The 23176-nt window shown below is 40.4% G+C and overlaps 2 protein-coding genes across 3 annotated transcripts in view; both read left to right on the top strand.

Moving 5' to 3' along the window:
• Positions 1–23176, top strand: part of LOC117141917 (unconventional myosin-VIIa) — a 606161-nt gene that overhangs the window by 266027 nt on the left and 316958 nt on the right. The window lies entirely within an intron of this gene.
• LOC117141922 lies at positions 4900–7853 on the top strand. 2 transcript variants are annotated; one of them, XR_004459515.1, is made up of 2 exons: positions 4900–7133; positions 7184–7853. XR_004459515.1 is itself a non-coding variant. In XM_033305653.1 (2 exons), exons 1-2 carry the CDS (start codon positions 7010–7012, stop codon positions 7490–7492), a joined length of 411 nt encoding a protein of 136 aa, XP_033161544.1. In that variant the 5' UTR covers positions 4910–7009; the 3' UTR covers positions 7493–7838. The 2 variants fall into 2 exon arrangements, 1 of the variants encoding a protein (XP_033161544.1); XM_033305653.1 differs by having other exon boundaries at positions 4910–7111; positions 7184–7838.

The following is a 23176-nucleotide window of genomic DNA, read 5'->3' as shown; positions in this document are numbered from 1 at the left end:
TTGACGGCCGGTGAAAGCGTTCTTCCTCGAGACGAATATCTTTGAAATGGGACACTTCGGTGTCGCTCAGCGCTCGAATGGGTGTCCGGATCTTAGGTTGGGGTCGATCTTCAGGACGACATCTAGTTGGAAGCGTTTTTTTTCGGGGCCGGATAGTCACCGAGCAAACCTCGTCGTCTCCCAGCTGAGAGTACAGCCGACGCCAACGACCGATCGATGCTACTCACTGGCATTCAGGGGTCGGTCATGGCCCCGGTCAGAAGGTCCTCGAGCACGTGTTTAGCACGACGATGGGTGGAACCTCTTGGACTTCCGAAGTGGAATGATTCCCGGGAAGACTCGGCAGCGGTAGACTTGAATCCCTCCAAAATTAATCTTCAAGCAGATGTCATGTAAAGCATTCGACTCTTTTAATCAGTATCTGAATGGCATATGACCTTCATCCTCAGGTCCTCTTTAAAAATTCTTTATCTTGTATTCTCCGAGTTACATCCGGAGTCCCACAAGGAAGCCACCTTGGTCCGCTTCTTTGTACCTTATTTATTATCGACCTCCCCTTAGTAATAAAACATTCTCGTGTACTTTTGTACGCGGGCGATGTTAAATTATGCCACCACCACAAGGACATTGACCTTTTGTCGTGTCAACCCAATACGCACGACGTACACTCTAAGTGGGTGCCCTTTGGAGAGAATAACACGGGTTAATGATCTTGCTGTTCTTCTGAACCCTAAACTAAAGTTTTCTGACCATATTTCAACTATTGTCAATAAGGCCAGGGGTGTGCTTGGTTTCATAAAAAGGTGGTCTAAGGAATTTGATGATCCTTACATGACTAAGACCTTATTTATTTCCCTAGTCCGTCCGATTCTTGAGTGTGGATCACTAACTTAGCCAACAAGAAGCTCTCGGCTACGTCATTCAAGTTTAATCTTAATATGTCTATGGTAAGCTAAATTCTATCAATATATTCTAACCTATAAATCCTCCTGTCTTCTTCTACAAATGACTTACTTTTGCCATAATTATAGTTGTTATAAAATGTATTCATCCTACTCCGTTCTTCGTTGATGTACTTTGTTAAATTTTTAAACATGAAATAGACGTTGTTGCTTGCTTCCTCTTTTGAGTTTATGCTCTCTGTCAACCTTTCCTTTTCCTCTTTCATCCTCCTTATTTCCTCATCCAGTCTTTCGGCGTCTTCCGCGTCTAAATTCCTTCCTATCGCTCTAACTATTGATCCCAATCCGTTGATCAATACTCTTGCTCTTCTTTGTTTGGTCAATATTTCTTCTAACCTGTTTCTCACCATCTGTAATTTATTCATCAGTGATCTAACGAGAGACTTAGTTCCCGACTCCACTAGGATCTCTCCAAATTTCCTCTCTATTCCATCTACTATATCCTTATATTCGTGTAACCTTACGATGTGGATATAGGTTTGGTACGCTTGCATCATCCTTGCCGTCCCCATTTCTATCTGGTCCAATGGCTCGTTCCCCTCCAAGGGTATTATTTCGAACCTGCTCTTCTCGGCCACGGCAATGCACCACCTGTAAAAATGTTATTCGTTTAATTTATTAATTCGTCGGATCTTCTCCTAGTGAATCTTCTGAGATTTGGTTGTTGTTAGTGTTAGGTCGTTGTCTTCCAACACCTTATGTTTAGAGAACCAAGGAGTGAGTTTATCTCTCCGATTTTCACTCCTAAATAACGATGGTATTGCTGCACATCTAAGGTGCAGTAAAGTTGACCTGTGTCTAAAGTTGGCATGTAATCAAATAAAAATTGTATGAATTGTTGGCGGCCGCGTGACGCGACAGAAATATTTAAAGCTTTAAGAGAATTACATCCTTGGTAGTGGGGAACACAAAAAAGGAAGGAAGGCAGCGACAGGATCGAAGTGTTATCAAAAGAGAGTAAAACCGTTCCGGGGAAAGAAAAGAGTATAAAAATAAAGCAGATATATTAAGTTAGGCTGCACAGATAAGTAAGTTACCTATGTGTTAAAGGTAACTCACACCACAGGGCGAAACATTTTAAACAAATTTTAGGATTAAATTGGACAAGTCTCGAATTTACTGAAGAGTGTTGTAAAATGTGGCCGTGAGCATTGTACTATCGGATTAAAGGCTAAATGTGAAGGGCTTTTTATCTGCCAGATTCTTCTGCTCTTGGCAGTATGCTCGGGGATGCGCAATGGAGATCAGAGTTCTTTCTGCGTCTCGGATTTCTTCTCTTCTCAAAAATATGCCAGTCTGTCACTGGATAAGTGTCGCTTTTCAGCCACTCTGGTCCGTGCCACCACAGATAATTACCTGCCAATTCATGAAGTTATACGCCTCGAAGGGCTAGATCGGCGGAGTTTTGTTCAGATCGAACGTGTGACAATAGTCGACTGGTGTCGCCTGCGTGATCTTGGCAACTCCGTTGGCCAAGTGCCACTCTGACAAACGTGATCCAGTTGCAAACAGGATTTCGTAACCAGGCTAGAACAATAGTGGAATCTGCCCAGCAGCGGATATCTGAACGGGCGGTTGGCATATGCGGCAGGATTGCTGTCACCATTTCTGTTAACAGCATATTTTCATCAGATTCACTCTTGTGTAAGCTTTAAACAGACGAGTCAAAATCTTTTGCCCCATTTCGATGCGGATGTAAAAAGCCGCTCCATGGTTATCAAAGGCTAATACTAGACCCATGTCGGAACACGGAACTGGTTGGATCGAATAATCTAGTGACTTGGGACAAAACTTCTCGCTTTGTATATGAGGGTTCCGAAGCTATTCCAGGAGGGACGAAATAAAATTTATCGGACTTTGCCCTCCAACGAATAAAGGTTTGATTTCCACTTTATTAACGTAAGAAACTAAGGGTTGAAACTTGGGGTTGCTTGCAACTGTCGAATGGAACTTTGGACTGCGTTCACGGAGTTCGCCCCCGTCAGAACGTCGTCGACGTACGTGTGCTGCTTAATGAATCGTCTGGCTTTTGAATACGGCACTTGGACGTTCTTTAACTGTTTGCAATTCGAAGTCTCGGATATCTTCTTTATTGTAATGTCTGCACTGAAGACGAAATACGGCCACTTTAGGATACGAATCGTTAGATTGGATTGTAGAACGGGTCCAGCATAAAGGATATAATTTAAGCAGGTTCCATTTGCCTTTCATATGAACCAGATCCAGATACTTCTGGATCACGCTGTTATATTGCTCTTATAGGGAAAAGTTTCTATTTAACGATTCTCGTTCTTAAGAAACTGAGCTAACGCAATGGACTCGAATATAGTAAATTGGATCCGGAATTCTGGGGGTCATAGAACGGGAGCGTCACTAGGTACCTCCCCTTTGAGTCTTTCTTCGTCGTTTGGATTAAGTTCCTTTCGCACTGAAATTAGACTCTTTTACCATCTTGACTGGTTGATCCACCTTCCCGAATCAGAGTCACCTGTTGTTGCACTTGAGTCGCGAATGTCATCCGTTTCGGATTACCATTGGTAATCGGCCCCGTTAGTATCCACCCGAAAATAGTTTTTTGACCCTCTAGTTTCTGCTAGAGGGTCTCGAAGGACACGAATGCTGTGTACGGGGCGAGGATGGTGCCTCCCCTTACAAGTAAATCAACTGTGTGTGCTCGTGCAGTGGCCTCTCGCGACACCATTTAGACAGAGCTGCTTCTTTTTGGTATAGTTGGAACGCACGTCAACTGATATTTGATGAACGGGATGGCACAATCTTACTCGATGGTTGTCTCGATGGATTGAAGGTGTGATTTCGGATGTGAACGTTACAGTCTGTTCTCATAAGAAGATGGTCAGCTTTGGCAGTTTGCTCGTGCGAAGGAAAACCAACCGCCAATCCCAGTTGTCAGTGGATATGTGAGAATGCGCTACCGCTTTTAAGCCCACCTGAATTGTGGACTTTAGAGCGTGACTAGATTCTTGGGATATTGAATTCAATTTACTTCGCCGCTTGTTTTTTTGAGGAGATGGAAAAGCTTCTCGACCGGTGTCAGCCTGGGGTTGATAATATTAATTGCCGTGAATACGTCCCGGAAAGTGGGCCATCGGAGGTGGTCGCGATGGAAGACTTCCGTATCGCAAGGAGGAAAGCGGCACCCAGACGAAATTAGCTGCTGGGAGGGTGCTTGCGGACTTAAGGTGTTCTTCACGCCCACAGTTTCGCCGATTTGTGCTGCGCAAGACTCGTATACTAAAAGAATAGGCAATGTGTCGATGGTTGGTTATAAGGCAATGAGGTCCGAGGTTTGTTTTTAGAACGAAGGGTTTTTCTTTACATATTGTGGATGTTTGGTTTTTTTTATCTTTGTTTTATTATTTTATTTCTTTTTATCTTTGTTTTATTAGTTGTGTATGTTTGTATGTTTGTGGATGTTTGGTTTTTTTTATCTTTGTTTTATTATTTTATTTATTTTTATCTTTGTTTTATTAGTTGTGTATTGTATTGTGGTATTTTTTTTTTTTTAATTTTAAAGACAATAAAATATAGTCTATTTTATCACAATTATGCGTAGATCTTAACTCTACACGCAATATCAACACGTTTTGGAGACTTATTCTAGTCTGCATACACCAATACTAATGCACACTGCATTTTTCTGTACATTTCCCATTATTCGTGCAGAAATCTACTTCCCCCCGCTCCTACCCGCGACCAGTCTACGTTCTCTGCTGCGCATCAAAAGAATAGAAAAGACACCTGCATGGCGCGTGCCAAGCAGAAACACGCAATTGCTAGAAATGTCGTTAAATTTTAAATGATCTGCGACATATGTATATAGTAGCATATGTACCATAGGATAACACTTGACTATATATACTTACATAACATAACTACATAGCAACTGACATACACCAAATTATAGAATGCTTTAGGATATAAGTCATAAATTTAATAATTCCATAAGAACCCCAATTTTGGTGACAATAACAAATCCAGCTTGCCCTAATGTAAACATTAACATCCGCTGCCGAATCCGTTATCCCCAGTGTGGGAACCGGTGCGAGAGAGCTGTCAGCCAAGCAACGAGAGAGGCAATGGTACTCTCTCAGACCAATCACACTGATGGGCAATAAGAAATCAACCCCCGTGAGACAGACGCGCACGTATATATATATATATATATTCATTACCGAAGCGGGTTAATATTTAATTTAAACAAAAAGTTACAAAACAAAAAGGCATATTAAAATATGTGTGCAATGTACATACTGTACATATATGTAAACAATGTTAGTAATGGCAGCGCGATAGCACAGGTGGCAGCACTGCAGGAAACTATCGATAGGATCTGGAGAGCAGTTGGTGGGAATGATCGAAGAAAAAGTGGCAGATCGCAAAAATAGAGGGAAGTCGTCGCCAAGAAGTCAAGTAGAAGAAGTTGAAATAGAGAAGTCGAAAAGAACGCGCATAAGTCAAGAGTTGTGGAAAAGCGAATAAGTCGGTCGGTTTTTCAGCAACGATTAGTCAAGTCGGACAGTCGTTGAAAGTAGAAGTAGTGTTGCGTGTAGTTCTGTCGGTTGAATATTACAAACGTGCAAATACTCTTAAACTTAACCTTGATATAATAAATAAATATTACACTCATATTACATTTGGGGGCTCAACCGCCAAATTAAGGTGAAACTGTGAGAATAACTCGCCTTAATGTGAAATTGCGTCAGAAACTGAAAATTAATGTGTATAAGTTAATAGATTTGTGTTTTTATGGATGTCGTGGCTATGGCCTACGAATTATATTTAGATTATATTTGAGCTTGTAAATTGATTGAATAATAATCAATGTCTGCGTGGCGACGACCGACGCGTTCGATTATCCAATTCGCTCTGCCCTTCTTTCTTAAGCTCGCCTTTGATCCCAAGCCAAAAGCTCGACTCTTATCGTGAAAGCTTCAGGGCTTGTATTGGCCTCTCTTTCTCTTTCTTCTTCGAAGAAAAGTAACGGCGTCAAGTTCGGAAGCAGCTGCAAGAAGGAGAGGTACGAAACAAACACCAAATAATTACGGTGAAACACCAAAAAACGGCACAACAAATAAATACACGAAGCCAACCACAAGAGAAAAAAGAAGAAGCGGTGCTGGAAAATCAAGTACAATTACAACAAATAATTCAGCTGCTGAGTTTGAAAATTCCATGAAGTGGCACAGAATACTCCAAAAGTCTCATTGGAGGGCTTCGGTAAAGTTGTGGCAGATTTTTACGGCGAGTCGGTGCCTGTGGAAAATTGGATTGAGAACTTCGAGTTGAATGCTGATGCGTATGGGCTAACGAGAGGCAAAAATATGCGCAAGCGCGATCAAAACTGAAAAAGACGGCACAGTTGTTCATGAAATCCGAGCTGGTAGGATCGTATGAAGAGTGGAAAACAGCGCTTTTAACTAAGTTCAAACGAAAATTTGGAAGTTCTAAAGTACACGAGAAACTGGCAAATAGGAAAAAATTGCAAACGGAGAGTTTCCATGAATACATCTTGCAGATGAAGAAAATTGAAGCGCTGGGCCAAGTTGAAACCAAATCTGTAATACGTTATGTTTATAATTTAATGCATACCTGTAATACATACCTGTATATGGGTGAAAGCAAGTCAAAAAAGCAGATTTACAGCAGCGGTCAACAACAGCATTATAACAACAGTAAAAAGACGGCTCGTTGCTTCAATTGTGGATAGTATGAACACATGAAGAAAGATTGCAATGCTGGAACGAAGTGCTTTAAGTGTGGTGCTGTGGTTCATATATCAACAAGTTGTAATTGGTGCAATTGGTAAAGGATTCCAAACGGCTGAAGAACATTATACTAAATGGTATTGAAGTTGCGTGCCTGGTTGACACGGGTGCTGATGCTACGGTTGTGAAGCACTCGGTGTACATGAGACTAAAAGATGTTGTGCTAAGTCCATATCGTTGCCGCTGGGAGTTTTCGCTGGAGCTGTTCAAATAGACGATATGGAGACTGTGCAAAACTTCATCGTGGTAGCGGATTAAAAAATGGAAGATGATTCTCTCCTTAGATACGATTTTCTATCAAGGTTTCAATTTAAACTGGATGCAAATGGGTTTACGTTTTCGTCGTTTTCAGCTTGTCCTGAGGTAGCTGACATTAACCAGATAAGTATTCACGATTATGCTTGCACTGAAAGTAATGTGAATGCTCCTCCCCAGTTTGCACCGATGATACGGAAGCTGATAGACGAATATCCAACCTCGATGCTGGCAGAGTCACCTGTTCAGCTAAGAGTGGTGCCAGATGAAAAGGTTAAGCCGTTTTGTCATCAACCAAGTCGACATCCCCCATTTGAAGCCGAAGCCGTTAAAAAACAAGTCGATGACTGGTTAAAAGAAGGAATCGTTCTACCATCTACTTCACGCTTTGCCAGTAGAACCGTCGTAGTAAAGAAGCTGCAAGCACAATCAAGGACGCGCTGCGACGCCGAGGAAGCAAGGCCCTGGAGGCAGAAGTATTACAGCTGACTGAAGATCTGGTCAGTTCAGAGAGGGCGCGACGTGCTGCTGAAACGGAGAGTGACGAATTGGCCGAAGAAATTGCCTACAATGCCAACAAGGGCTCCTTAATGATCGACGAGAAGCGCCGATTGGAAGCCCGCATTGCCACTCCTGAGGAGGAGTTGGAGGAGGAACAGTCCAACTCTGAGGTGCTCCTGGATCATAAGTCAAGAGTTGTGGAAAAGCGAATAAGTCGGTCGGTTTTTCAGCAACGATTAGTCAAGTCGGACAGTCGTTGAAAGTAGAAGTAGTGTTTCGTGAAGTTCTGTCGGTTAAATATTACACAGTTGTAAATACTCTTAAACTTAACTTTGATATAATAAATAAATAATTTACACTTATATTACATACATGTGTTTTTAAAACAAAATGTGTGCATCATATATTTTTTTTTTTAATTCGTTTATTAGACATTAATATTCATGGGCGTCGCCATGGTAGGGCAGGGGGGTGCAGCTGCCCCCCCTGTTCCTTAAAGGAATGTTTAAGAAATTTCATAATTTGCTGCCTATCACGTAACTTCCCGTTGTTTTTTTACAATATGTACTATTCTTATTCTCTTAGTCAATCTGCCTCCACTTCTATCGATCTGCTTCCCTTATATAAGCTGTTTCATAGGTGCTTTCACTAAGAGTTTCCAGTGTTGAAAGATGAATTCTACGATCTGCCCCCCCTGGCTGATGGCCTAGCGACGCCCTTGTTAATATTAAAAATTAACAAACAAATTAAATAGTTAACAAACAGTAGCAGTAAGGAGGGCAAATCCAGAGCCCCCCGCGGTATAGCCGTGATGCATTGTTTCGCGAGGATGATCAAGATTTGCTCACTCGTGGACCCTTCTGGCTCTTTCAGCTCTTCTGAGCTCGGTGGTTATCGATTCGGCGAAGCGCTTGCCATTCCGCCTCCCCCTGCAGCATGAATGGGACTATAAAATATAATATAATATAATATAATATAAAATAATATAATATAATATAATATAATATAATATAATGTAATAAATAATATAATATAATAATATATATATATATATAGTAAAATTGTTGTTTTATTTTTAAGTCGAACTAATGTCCCGTCAGTTGACTAAGGACAACGCCAAGAAATAAAAAAAATAGTTTTTAGGAGAAATAGTTTCACGACTTTATTCTTTGGATCTCAGCTTAAGACTAAAAATCAAATGCAAATTGGATTGAGGAGAAGCCTCAGTATTTGAACAATATTTGTATTTTGGGAGAGCCTTGCTCTTGGTTTCTTAAGATTAGGAAGTGTTCAAAGAGAGCATTCAAACCTGCGTAGGTCAGGCTTTTGGATGTTTACAAGAACGGCTGAGTGCCGCTGTCAAAAAATTTTTTATTAGAAACGGATGCTGCGCAGCTGGGATACATTATGGAAAATTACTAGAGTGCATTACTGTTTTCATTGAAATAATTGAAGTGGCTGGTTTGGACCACCCAAATACGTCACTCCCCTTCCCTTAAAGAGAAGCCTATACTTGGGCTGGGATTGATGGATATAGTGTGGGAAATGGAGTTTCTTCTATTTCTGTTTGTTGTGGTGTGTTTTGATTTTGATTTTTTCTTATTTTAAGTTTTGCATAAAGAATCATAAATGGTTTAAATGATACATATCTTAAATATAAGTACAACAAAATTAGTGCAATTATTACAATGATCATTCGTATATAAAGTGTAATATTGTTCTCTGAAATCATCTCAACAATGTCGTTGTGTTTTACAATTTTTATTTTTGTTATATTAAGTGGTGTGTATAGTGGTGTCAAATCTATTTCTGGTTTTAACAGATTTTCACTTAAAATTATACTATTGATTTATATTTTGCATTGCGTTACTCTTATCATTTTGTTTCCTTCTACTTTTATATTATTAATTGAATTTTGGCAATTTGGTTAAGAATTGTTTGGGTTAAGTTCCAGGTTACAATTGTGTTTGGTTCTATGTATTTTATTATTTCGTTCGTGTGCACTGGCTTAAAATTACAAATTGGATTTAAGTGTTTAATAATATTGGTGACACCTTGATTTTCTACATCTTTATTTTCGGTAAACTTTATTTTCTTTTTCAAAATATGATTGTGTGTCCGTGTAATCTAGCTGATAGCCGTTTGAGTCTGGTTAAGGGATTATTTTAATTATGTTTATTAGTGAAAAGTAAATGGGTATGTAGGATATGATTAATAATTGGTTATCATTTTAGTTAATCCAAGTGGATGTTTTAATGTTTAAAATGTTTTGGCTGTTCACATTCTCAAGTTTGTCATAGTTTAGTAATTTAAACAGTCTAAGTCTCGAAAGCTGCATAGCCATTTCCAAATCTTCTACGTATTCCGTAAACTGCATTTGTTCGAACAAAAGACTGTCAATGATGGTGTGGTTGTTTTCATAGTTCTGTATCTTTTGCTTTCCGTCATTTATCAATCGTATAGCGTCGTTGAGTTCATGTAATTTTACTGAGTTATGGACGTTGATTTCAAGTTTTTTCTGTATTTCGACTCGATCATTTTCATCTAGTGTTATAAATAGGTATTTAAAAACTGAGCCCACAATGTTAATTAGTCCCCGTTGGTTTCTATGTTTCAGGGTTATTCCGGCTATTTCTCTTTTCATTTTATTGTATAAAAATTTGATCTGGAGTGCATGGTAACCTGCTTGTAGTCTTTGCTCAAGATAGTCAACCACGATGTCTATTTCAGTTAAATTGATTTTTAAGCAATGATATTCAAATGATGATGGTATCTGGACTGGCTTTTCAGAAAAAAGGAGATATCCGTAGTTGGTGTCAATATTATTGATTTGAATATGCTGTCCTTGGACCGCTGTGATCACTATAAGCAACAGTGTCATCAGGTACCAGGTGCCTGTCAAATTGAGAGTTGATTATTTTTCAGTTGTTTTTTTTTGAATTGTGTTTTCTAATAGTGCGTAACTTTATTTCTATTAGTGATTTTGTAATGGTCAGGGTCTGTCTGTTCTACATTTTTGGTTGGTTTAAATGGATTTTCTGATTTGCCTTTCTGTAGTGGACCTTTTCTGTAATTGGTGTCAATATTAAGTTCCTCTCTGTCTTCATTTATTTTACCTATTTTCTTCTCTTTAATTTTTTGAGTGTCTAATATTGGATGCCCAGCGTATAAGAAAATTTGAGTAGGTGTCTGTCCAGTAGTGTCATGTTTGTATGTGTAAAGGATCTCTTGCTTAATTTTACTTCTTCATCATCAGATGAATTGATTATACGAATTTTTTCATTTATTGTTTTGTGTAATCTTTCGACGTCTGCTACCCCGTTTTTTGCTGTATTGAGCTGTAATTCGACTTCTTCTTCCTCAAGCCATCGCTTCAAAGCTAAACTGGAGAAAGCTCCGTCTCTGTCTGCCTTTAGTAATTTGGGTTTACCTAGTTGATTAAAAAGGCGCATTAATGCGTTTCTGCATTCTATCCAATCCTTAGTTTTAATTTGCTCAAGTGTAGCGAATTTAGAATAAATATCAATGCAACTGATGTAATGTTTTCCCTCAGATGAATAAATATCTATTACAAATTTCTCTTCGCAATGTTCCGGTTTAGGTGTGATTTTAAAAGGAATTTTGGTGTTTCTATGTTCTGTTTTGGCCAAATTGCATATGTTGCATTCGTTTATTATATTCTGAATTAATAATTGGCTATTTGGAAAGAAGTGATTTTCTTTAAATAATTTTGTCATTTTCTGTATACCAGGGTGTAAAAGTTTTTCATGTGATTGAAGTATGATTTCTTTGAATTCGGCGTATGAACCAACGTACTTTAATAGGAAAAGACTGAGAATTACTTTTGTTTAGGTGGTATTTACAATTTCTATGTGTGCTATTTGAATAATTTCAAAACCTACATCGCTCTCAATATAAATGGTAATGTTTTTATGGATAAAGTGATCGAGTAAAATTTGTTTGGCCTTTTCAAGTGTCATTACATCATATTGAATTGTGGTAATGGAGTTACCGAATATTTTTGAATGCTCTACTTTATTTTTATCGGATTTAATAAATATTATTTGTTTTTTGAAATAATTTATTGGTTTTTCTATTAAATGAATAAGGTTGCTATTGTCTACTTCTACACTATGTTGAGTAGCTTCACTATGATGATTTTCTTCAATTTTAATTCTTGATAATGCATCGGCGACTGATTTTTCCTTCCCTTTAATATAATCTATATTAAATTGGTATTCGCTCAATATAACTCTCTATCTTTCTAACTTAGCATTCGGTTCCCTTAAGTTATGAAGCCAACTAAGTGGTTGATGGTTACTGGCAATGAGAAATTGTCGCCCTAGTAAATAATGTCGAAAGTTTTCAAACTGTGACGAGTAATTTTTTTTCGATAGCACTGTAATTTAATTCGTAATCATTAAGTGTTCTACTAATAAAAGATATAGGAGAAGAAATTTGAGAAAGGACAGCCCCGAGGGCCGTTACTTTCATCTGTGGTTAAAACAAATTTCTTTTCAAAGTCAGGTAATTGTAAAATTGGGTCTCGAATTATCAAAGCCTTAAGTTTTTCGAATGCCTCTATGTACTCAAGTTTTTGTGTATCTATCTTTGCTAATTTTTTTATGCAGCTGATCATGGGTTTTCCTATGTCCGCGTAATTTGGAATAAATTTGCGATAATAACCTGTTAATCCAAGGAAAGCTCTTATCTCTTTTACTTTTGTCGGAATTGGGTATGAAACTATGGCTTTAACTTTAATATGATTTGATTTAATACCATCAGGGGTAACAATGTGACCAAGAAAGTTAGCTTCCTTTTTTAAGAACTCACATTTGTCTAGTTGCAATTTTAAATTTGCATCTACAAGCTTTGAAAAAACTAATTGTATTGAATTTAAATGTTCTGTAAGGGATGTTGAATAAAATTATAATATCATCCAGATACACCAAACAGTGTTTGTTAAGCAACGGTCGAAGGATATTATTCATAAACCAATGAAAAGTAGCGGGTGCATTCCTAAGGCCAAATGGCATTCGAAGGTATTCATAATGACCGCTTTTGGTGGAGAATGCAGTTTTAGGAACTGATTCCTCGTCCATTTCTATTTGGTGAAATTCTTTTGCCAGATCGATTGTTGTAAGATATTGGCATTTACCCAGTTTGCCAAGAATTTCGTCCATATTTGGAATTGGATATCTGTCAGGTATGGTTATTTCATTTAGCTTTCTATAGAGTAGTAGTAGGTAGTATAATCAATTACTACCCTGTACTTATTTATGTCAGAAGCATCCGGTTTTTTGGTACGACCCAAGTTTGCCGAATTATTTTCCCTAATTAATCCCTGGTTTAGCATTTCCTGTACTGGGTTTTCTACTTCGATTTCGTGTGTTTGCGCAAGTGGGTATTGTTTCAAATAAATTGGGGAGTTATGTGTTGTATTTAGTACGTGTTTAATTGTATTTGTAAATGTTAATTTGTCTCCCTCCTTATATTCAAGATTTCTAAATTTATTTAATAAGCCTTTTAACTTAAAAGTTTCCTCTTGATTTAGGTGATCTAATCGAAACTGTGAAAAATCTAATTTTTTATTGATTCCTGATCTGAGCTTGCAATTGATTCTGGTGTCCTTTGGATATACAAATTTTGGTTTCTTTCGGATTCTGAAGTAATTAATTTGTATGTTTGATCAAAAAGGGTAACTGTATCATTTTTGTAATTAATAACTGATTGAGCATTTTTCATCAATTTTCTGCCAATTAGCATATCGTAATTATTAGAAAATCTGTGCACATAAAATTGTTCGGTTTTTTTGAAAATACTGTTTCTGGGTAACATAATCAAGTCGTTTAAGGTAATAGGGCCATTTGATGTTAAAACTTCACATCTACTATTTTGAACGGGAAGACAAAATATATTTTCATTGATCATATTAATTGTGCATCCTGTGTCTAGAAGGCATTTGTGTTAGCACCCTTTGTATACTATTTTTATGTATTCATGTTGTCCGGGGCTGGTAACCGAAAATTTTCGTTTAGTTCAGAATTATTTTGGTTTTGGTTGTTATTAATTTGTACAGATTGGACTTGTTGTTGCCCTTCCTTAATGAATTTTGATACGGATTATTGATTTTGGTTATAATACTGTTGCTCGTAATAATTAGGTTGGACTTTTTCGAATTCATGCGCGTCTTGGAATCTAATTTCGTCAATAGACATTTTAGTTTGTTCACTGTCCGATGGTCTTAGTCGTTTAGCAATCGGGAAGTTAGTATTTTTATATGTAGAGGGTTGTTGTAGTCGAGGGTATGTATTTCCTCTAAAATGCGTTGTTTGGGGATTTTGGGCTTTGTTGGGATATTGTTGGAAAGGATTTTTTTTAATAATGGCTTGTGTGTTTATGTATTGGTTGGGTCTGAAATAATTAGGTGCGTGCCACATGGGTGGGTTGTTAGTCATCTGCTGTGTATAGCTAGGTCTAAATGGTTGAATGTATTGATTAAAATTAGGTTGGAAGGGTTGGGAATATTGTGAGTAACTTGGTCCATATTGAGTTTGAATATTTGTATTGAATCTTTGTGCTTTCGAATTCTGATTAGAATTTGAATTTTTATTACGATATTCTGGGTTTTTATAAAATTCAAAATTAATGTGTTCTTCATAAATTCCCTCATTTTGTGCAATGGTAATTAAGGATCTTACGTCTGTAATATCGTGATGGGCAAAAATAGTGAATAATTGTATTGGTAGTTTCCTTATCAGTATCTTAATAGAGTCTTTAATAGCCTGAATATAAATAAGAAAATCCGATTGGTTACCTTCCAGGTGTAGTTTAGAAATTAATAATTGACGTTGTCTTTCCGCTTCTTCGCGGAATGCTCTTAGGTTTCCTCTGTATGGTGTCTCCCTGAAGTTCTCCAGAAGTTTGTAGTTTGGTGTTTGAGTTTTAAATTCCGCGATGAGTCTTGCTTTAAGGGTAGACCAATCTTCGATGTTCGGAAGTCCCAAAGATCGTGTAACCTGTCCGTCCAAGTTCCTTTCGATGGCTCCCAGTAGAATCCTCTGTTGTCGGACATCATTTGTTTGGTAAAGTGAAATTACGTAATCCACTCTGCTGACAAAGGTGTGAAGGGTTTTTGGATCACCCTTGAATGGCATAATGTCTTTAAGCTGCCGACGAGCTTCAGCAAGGTTGTTGTCGCTCAGCGCAACTATTTGAGGTGCGGCAATAATTGGTTGTGATATTTTTATTGTAAGATTTTTAAATTTTGTGTTTTATTTTTTTGTTTTGTTTCGGATTCAATGTTTATATTATTTTTAAGCTTTCTAGTTTCACTTTTTTTTTTTTATATTAAATTTTTGTGTTGTATTATTAAAATTCTATATTGTTCTTTTTTTTATTTTTATATGTTGGTTTTAAAACTTAGTTGCCTTTGGACTTAATGTTTTTGTTTCGTATTTCACTTCCACTTATTATTGGATAGCCGAATTGGAATTATAATCCAAGTTGAAGAGCTTTCACGAATTTATTTTGAGAGATGTTTCGAGCACTGGACTATAAAATTTAACTTATTTTCCACTCAAAGGTTCTATTTTTCGGATACTTTTGAATCCTACCGACTGTGCCAGAACAATTGTTGTTTTATTTTTGAGTCGAACTAATGTCCCGTCAGTTGACTAAGGACAACGCCAAGAAGTAAAAAAATAGTTTTTAGGAGAAATAGTTTCACGACTTTATTCTTTGGATCTCAGCTTAAGACTAAAAATCAAATGAAAATTGAATTGAGGAGAAGCCTCAGTATTTGAACAATATTTGTATTTCGGGAGAGCCTCGCTCTTGGGTTCTTAAGATTAGGAAGTGTTGAAAGAGGGCAGTCAAATCTGCTTAGGTCAGGCTTTAGGATGTTTACAAGAACGGCTGCGCTGTCAAAGATAAACGAATGCTGCGCAGCTGGGATACATTATGGAAAATTACTAGAGTGCATTACTGTTTTCATTGAAATAATAGAAGTGGCTGGTTTGGACCACCCAAATACGTCACTATATATATGTCGAAGAGTCATCAGGACGCCCTTCTTCCTCTTCACTATTCTCGGTGTCTGCGCAACGTTTTGTCCACATACTTTTATTATTATTAAGTGGGTTTCTATGTGTACTGCGACCCAGTAGGATCTATTGTACTACCCCTTCATGACTCAAAGATCTCACTGAAGTCTAATGCACTGTATAAATGCAAGAATTTTATTGGGGTTCAGGACTGCAATTGTTTCCCGTGGGACTACATACATGCCCAAGAGTCTGTTCCTCCTGATGGAAAGCGCCGTGCAGTCACATATAATATGTGCAGAGCTCTCCTCCTCCATGCAACAGAAGCGACAGAGTTCACTGTCTGCAATGCCAATCTTATGCAAATGACTGCGAAGTAGGCAGTGCCCCGTAAGAAGGCCATTTAAAATGCGCACGGTGTTTTTCCCGTGTGTCATTAAGGTCTTCAATCTTTTGTGGTTATATTCACGAAGGAGAATCTTAGACTGCCTAAGTCGTGGTAGGTGTTCCCAGAAGGACAGACGTTTTTCTTCCTCTATTGACTTAAGTAAGCCCAGTACTCTGTGGTGACCAACACCGCAGAATGGTTCTGCCCCTTTCCTGGCTAGGTTGTCGGCTAGCTCATTTCCCGGGATGTTGTTGTGTCCCGGGACCCACCTTATTGTGAGTTTGGTGACAGCTCCTAGTTTGTCTAATGCTGTCCACACTTTATTTACTAGCTTAGATGTTATCTTAGCTTTGCTGAGCGCCTTTATGGCTGCTTGACTATCAGGCAGTACAGCAATGTCCATGCCACGATAGTTCCTTTGCAGATTAAACTCCGCCCAGCATCCAATAGCACTGACTTCAGCTTGAAAAACGCTGGTGTATTTGCCCATTGATTCGTGGAATTTTAACCGGGGGCCTACAACCCCCAGCCCACTTCCCTCGTCGGTGAGGGATCCGTCTGTATACAACTTTATTGTTTGTGGTTTCATAGGGTGTACTTTCCCCAGGGTTGTCCAATTGTTTTTATTACTGAGATGAGTGCTGAAGTTCAGCAAAGGGATATCCCTTTTTAGGCTTTCAGCATCCTTTCCTGTAAGGTTGCAGTCATTTCCTGCTCTCAATTCTTATTAGGGTGGCTTTCCGTTTCATTTCAATGACGATATGAAGCGGCGTTACCTCCATTAGTACTTCTAGGGCTGCAGTGGGACAGGTGCGCATTGCTCCTGTCATGCATATGCAGGCCATTCTTTGGAGCTTATGAAGTTTCACCCTAGTGGTGCTAAGGTGTGCTCTATCACCCCAGGCTATTACTCCATAGGTTAGTATGGGTCTGACTACCATGAGGTACAGCCATCTTATTATGCGTGGTGAGGTTCCCCACGATTTTCCTACACGTGAAAAGTGCTCTGGTGCACTTATCAATTGTGTTATCGACATGAGTTTTGAAGCTAAGTTTGGAGTCGAGGGTTATTCCAAGATACTTAACTTCTTTGTTGGCCTCTATGCGACATTCTGACAGGGTTATTGCCTTCATTCTCTGTAGCTTGTACCTATTTGTGAAAGGAACAATAACAGTTTTGCTAGGATTTAGGCTCAGGCCTACTTCCTTGCACCATTCGCTGGTCATGTTGAGGCCCAGTTGAATGATATCGCAGAGTGTTTCCTCATATTTACCTCTGGCTTTAATGACAGCATAGCCCTGGCAAAGTATACCTATGCGGGTCAGTTTGTCCAGCAACTCGTCTACCAGCAAGCTCCATAAGAGAGAGGACACCCCCTTGGGGGCATCCCCTTGTGGTAGATACTGTGGACGACTGTCCTCCTATAGTGGCCATGGCTCGCCTAGATGCCAGTAGTGATTTGATCCATCTACTGGTTGTTGCATCTAGTCCTCTTCTTGCAAGGGATGCGTTGACAGCCTCATGGGAGGTATTGTCGAATGCACCCTGTATGTCTAAGAAGGCACATAACGCCACTTCCTTATGAGTAAGTAAATCCTCAATAAGGCTTTTCAGGTGATATAGGGCAGTATCAGTGGATCCGCCCGCCCTGTAGGCATGCTGCGTAGAGCGGATGCTCTACAAGCAGAGTGCATCTAATGCTGACATCCACTAGCTATTCCAACGTTTTTAGCAAAAACGATGTCAAGCTGATGGGTCTGAACGACTTCGGATCAGTGATGTCTTTCTTTCCAGCTTTTGGAATGAAAACCACTTTTGCTATACTAAGTCTAGACTGCTGATCAGTATTTTCCTGATCGGCACTGCGAGCTGATTTAGCGCTCGTTGTAGCACGATTGGCTGAATGCCAGCTGGCCCAGGTGATTTGTAGGGCTGGAATGTACCAATTGCCCATGTTAATCTCTCTGTTGTTACTATTGATTTTGCTTTGGCCCAATCTTTACCCCTCTTTGCTCGGCCAAGGGAGCAGTTTTCTCTGAACGCGTTTGTAAGACACGAGGTAATGTTTTCTACGTCGGCCTCCAGTTCTAGAGTGGTACGGAGTTTCCCGGTTACCCCAGTAACTGGATCTCGCAGTAAGGAGGCATTGAACCCTTCCCAGTTCGTATTCCTGGGATTGAGCTTACGCTCGCTACATTCTAGATTTAGTCTTATGTTAAAACGAATAATTCTTTTAATTGACATTGACTCCTCAGGAGGTACGTGCCATGTCCAGAACCTCAGATCTTACCCGGGTAACATATGTCGGAAGATTGCAGACATATAGGATTTCTAGATTGTTATTCAAGATAAATTCTAAGAGTCACTCACCTCTTTGATTCACGTCGCTGCTGCCCCATATCACGTGATGTGCATTTGCATCACATCCAATGATGATGGGTAAATGCATCTTCTTACAGTATTCAACCAGTGCAGTGATTTTGGGCGGTGGGCACGCCTCGTCACTGGCAAAGTATACCGATGCCACCACAGTCTTCTTGGCTGCTCCCACATCTTCTAACACGATCGGTACACAGTCCCGCGTGAGAAATTCTGTAAGTTTATAAAAATTAATACTTCTACATGCCAGGATACAGGCTCTAGAGCTAGAGGCCCATTGATCCCAAATTACCTTCGCCTGGTTATACCAAGGTTCCTGTACCAGGGCTAGCCCAAGATGTTGTTTGGTGAACATCCTTGTCAGCACAGCCGAGGCCGCCTTGGCGCGATGGAAGTTCATATGAGCTATCCCTGTTCTTCCGACCATTAAATGATCGGCTCCATCGTCGGCGTTGCTGATCTTTATATACCCAGATCACCATCCGCCGGTATCGCTTCTTCCTTACTCAGCAGGTCTAGTTCCAAGCCTAGCTCCTGAGAGGATAACGGGGTCTGATCCCCCATCTCGATGATGGTCGCATCAAGATCCTCATCATCCGCCAGATCCTCGCTGGATTCGGAGAGCTTATTGGGCTTCTCCTTCTCCGCGGAGACTGGTGGATTTCGAGGAGTCTCGACCTGTCTTGGGCCGGATTTTTTCGTTTTAGCCTTCTTTAGACCACAAACTGAGATGTCTCCAAACCTGAAGCTCAGCTTGTGGTCACAAGAGATAATCTTGGCGTATGAGTTGTCATCAATGCCAAGGCTGAGGAGCGAGCCACCACCCTCATTCTTCCTTGATATGAGACGCCAGTTCTCAGTGTCCAAGTTATTCTGTTTCTTGATCAATTCCATCATCCACTTTGTTGTTTTGTCCCCTGTCCTAGGGCAGAAGATGGTGATGTTGTGTGACGATGGCAGGTCGTCGCCCATCCTTACCTCCAGGGAGACACCGCTCCACTTACTGAGGCTGGGGACTGCTGATTGCAGCCACTTAGCAGTGGTTGCGTTGCGGCAGTCCACTATCAGGTGGCCCACCCTGAAGTGGATTCCTCCAAACTTGATTGGAGAATCCCAACCGGAGAGGACAATTTTTCTTCAGTAGTGCGTCCTCGAGCTGTGAGAGGTTCTCACTGCTGAGGATGACTTTGGGGTACCGCAACCTTAATGGCCCCAGTTACGGTCGCATATGATGGCTTGCATACCTCAGTTGCCTTTGCAGCCCTTGAGGTACTTGGGCCATCGAAGGGAGCAGTCAGTGGCCTGCTCTTCTCCACCTTCTGCCTCTTAGGCGTTTCCGTCGGAGGCGTCAGGGTGGTGTTTGCCCGCTTCGAAGCAGAGTTGGGCTTTTGCTCTAGCGGCTGCGGTGTCTTGGCCAGAGACAAAGCTTCTGCGGGTGACTGGCCCTGCTGTTGATAACGAAGATACCACTTCGTTCTGGCCCCGCTCAACCCCTTACGGTTAGGGTCATCCCGGGCCCCAGGCTGACCAAGTTGCGGTAATGTATTTTTAGCCCGTCCCGCTTGGCCGGCTTCACATTCGAGTGACTCGGTGTGGCTGCCCGATACTTCCCTCCCGCAACTGGGCGTGCTTGCGCCATTGGCGCATTCCGTTTAGGAGCATTTTTTGGTGTTACCACCGAAGTAGGCTGCTCTCCGTCAAGGAGACGGTCTTCGTAATGTCTTGCAACATTTCCCGCAGTCAAGGCCTGCGGTATTTTAAAATTGTTTGGTCTATTGCTCATAGTACCCACGAGTTGCAGAGAAATAAAAGGTCCGCCCGGGCAGAGATCCGCAGTACCCGGGTAAGGCTAACTAGACCGGGCGGACGCCACTTGCCCGGACTCTCCGTTATCGATTGGGCTAGTTATTACACGGGCCCCCAGCCTGTCAGACTTTCGGAACGGGTCGAATGACCCTTAGTCCGGCCCGGAGGTGTGGAAATTTTTGAGAGTTACCAGCTCCAGCCCAACTTCGATTAGCCAGCACTCTTAGCAGAGACATGACCTAACTAAGAGCCTGTTTCCAGCCGCCCTCGCGTGGAGAGTGTAGTTGCACTTCCAGTAGTGTGTCACAATTACGGCGCGTACCACTGTTGGTGGCGCGTAGATCCCCTTGTGATAACTACTGGCGTGGCGGCCTACATCAATACTCATGCACAACGCATTTTTCTGTGCGCTTCCTGCAGACATCTACTTCACCCCGCTCCTACCCGCGACCAGACTACGTTCGGCAGAAACTCTAATGGTTCTCTGCTGCGCATCAAAAGAATAGAAAAGGCGCCTGCATGGCGCGTGCCAAGCAGAAACGTGCAATTACTAGAAATGTAGTTACATTTTAATGATCTGCGACACGGCCTTCCTGACCTATCACACATCCTCGTTTGCTAGTAATCACTTAATATAGATCATCGTTATTAATTCATTAAGTTGTTCTTCATTCTTTATGACTTCAAAGCAAACCAATAAAAATATTTAAAACATTTCACTTATTACATTCAAGCCATGAGATCCGGATTACCAACAACTTTCAAGCAATCAATCATAATTTTATTTTCTTCTCACATAAATTGTTAAAGTTCTGGATTTCCAATACATTTTTCTAGTAGCGCACAGTTTTTCAAACCGGCCAGTCCATCTTTTGTTGTTTTTGCTCACAGCTTACAACTCGAACATCCGGCCAAAATACGTGGCACCCAGATGACGCAGTCTATAAGCCGGCCAGTTAACTCATACCACCAACCGTTACCAAATTTAAACTTAACTACAACAAAATGGCGAACCACACTCGGCGGCAACGTCGCGACGCATCGTTGTGCAACTAAACTGGCGACGCGTCGTTGTTGCCCCGCTCCACCGGTACTTGCAGAAAAACGACGGTAAACCGCAATGGAAAGACGCAAAACATAATATGATGAAATAATTCGAGTTCATGCGTAATCTTCTACTACTACTAATACTCCGACACGGCCATGCTGACTCTAACACGACCTCGTGTTCCATTCAATTGTCTTTTTATAATTTTATTATTATTTATTAATTTTTTTTTATTAACAAAAGATTTAATATTTCCATTTCAATTCGTATATGCTTATCAAGTTAATTTTACAAAACAGTACCAAGCCTTCTTAACCAATATCTTTACATAATTTTTACTATAATGTAATTTTTAACAAAATCAATTATTCTTCTTCATTCAACATTACAAATTCAATGCCCCACACGCCATGATCAAAACAAACATCAGTTTGTTTTGCACTTGTGCTTGCATTATTTATCTGGTCTTGTTACTCTGCCATTTTCTTTGGCTAGCAGTAAATCTTTCATCACCTTTATTGGTGTGCTTCACTTTCTTCAGTGGCTTCAACATTTTCATTTTCGCTCACACACATTCAACTCCTCGGGCACTTGCCCCTCTGGCATTTTTCTCAAATCTTCATGTGCATATTTATAATTTCGTTTATTGGTTAAGGACTTTAAAATGTACCTGTCACTCCCCAGAACCTGTATTATTTCAAAAGGCCCCTTGAATTTTGGACTCAACTTGGTTTGCTGCCTCTCTTCGCTTTTAAGTAGCACAAAATCTATTTGTGTCTAAAAACTTTTGCCTTATTTTTATCAAATAGTTTTTTGTCAAAAACTGCCGTGGCTAAAACATTCTTTTCAGCTTGTGCTCTTACATTTGACAGATCAACATCATTTTCTATGTCAACAGGTGGAAGTAATCCTATGGGCGTGCTACCTTTCCCAATAACATTACAAGAGAACTTGTCTTCGTCACACGGTTAATTGTACAATTGATTGCCAACTGCACCTCCGTAATTCGACCGCCGCAGTGTGAAGACGTTTTTTATCGAGCTCCGCACAAAATCGGTTGTTTTTGAGTGAAGTGAACGCCAAATAAAGTAAACTAAATAAAAAAATCCGAAAGCGAAAGAGACGCCCTATGCGATGCAAGATCGCTAAAATATATATTGATTTGTTATCTTAAATTATAAAACTATGAGTCAGAACGACACTCGCGCTCAGCGACAGCGCGAGCAAGACGAACGCCGGCTCTCAATTCAACGCAACAACGCGTACTTCTCCTACGTCTCACCGACAATCCCAAACGCAGACATCGAGCGGTCAATAAACCTTCTTCTACCAACAAATCAAGAAAGAGCGCGCTCCTGCTCTCCCGCTCTCTTAGCTCCGACAGAAGCCCCGCTACCTCCAACAACAACAGCTGGAGATAGACCGAAAGCCCGCTCTACCTCGTCATCGGCTGCACCCGCTCACGCTCTGACTGAGTCAGCGAAAGCAAAACCGCAAGCAATAAACGGTACTGCTGCACTACCAGCAAAACAAAACGAAAACGTAAACAAAAAAGCTGGGTCGACCTGGCAGACTGGAATGGACCGCTACATTACAATAAAGCGAAAGCTCAGCCCGGAAAATTCAGATTTGGAAAACAAGCCGAAAAATACACGCGACAACTCTACCTTGATCAAAAATGTAGCCCCTGCAAATACCAACAGATTTGCCTTGCTGGTAGACACCGCTGAGGACGTGCCGCTGGGATCCGTTGATATCGAACCGAAGAAAACAAAACCTCCGCCAATATACATCCGCGAGAAGAGCACAAGCGGTTTTGTAAATACTTTGATTGGCCTTATTGGAAAAGATAGCTTTCATATAATTCCCCTCGTAAGAGGTACTATCAACGAAATCAAACTTCAGACGAAAACGGAGGACAACTACAGAAAAGTCACAAACTATTTTACCGCACAAAAAATAAGCTTCTACACCTACCAGCTTAAAAGCAGCAAGGGCCTGCAAG

The sequence above is a fragment of the Drosophila mauritiana genome, chromosome 3L, assembly GCF_004382145.1.
Source record: "Drosophila mauritiana strain mau12 chromosome 3L, ASM438214v1, whole genome shotgun sequence".
Taxonomy (NCBI): domain Eukaryota; kingdom Metazoa; phylum Arthropoda; class Insecta; order Diptera; family Drosophilidae; genus Drosophila; species Drosophila mauritiana.
Note: the sequence above shows the minus strand (reverse complement) of the source record. Positions and strands in the feature narration are given on the sequence as shown.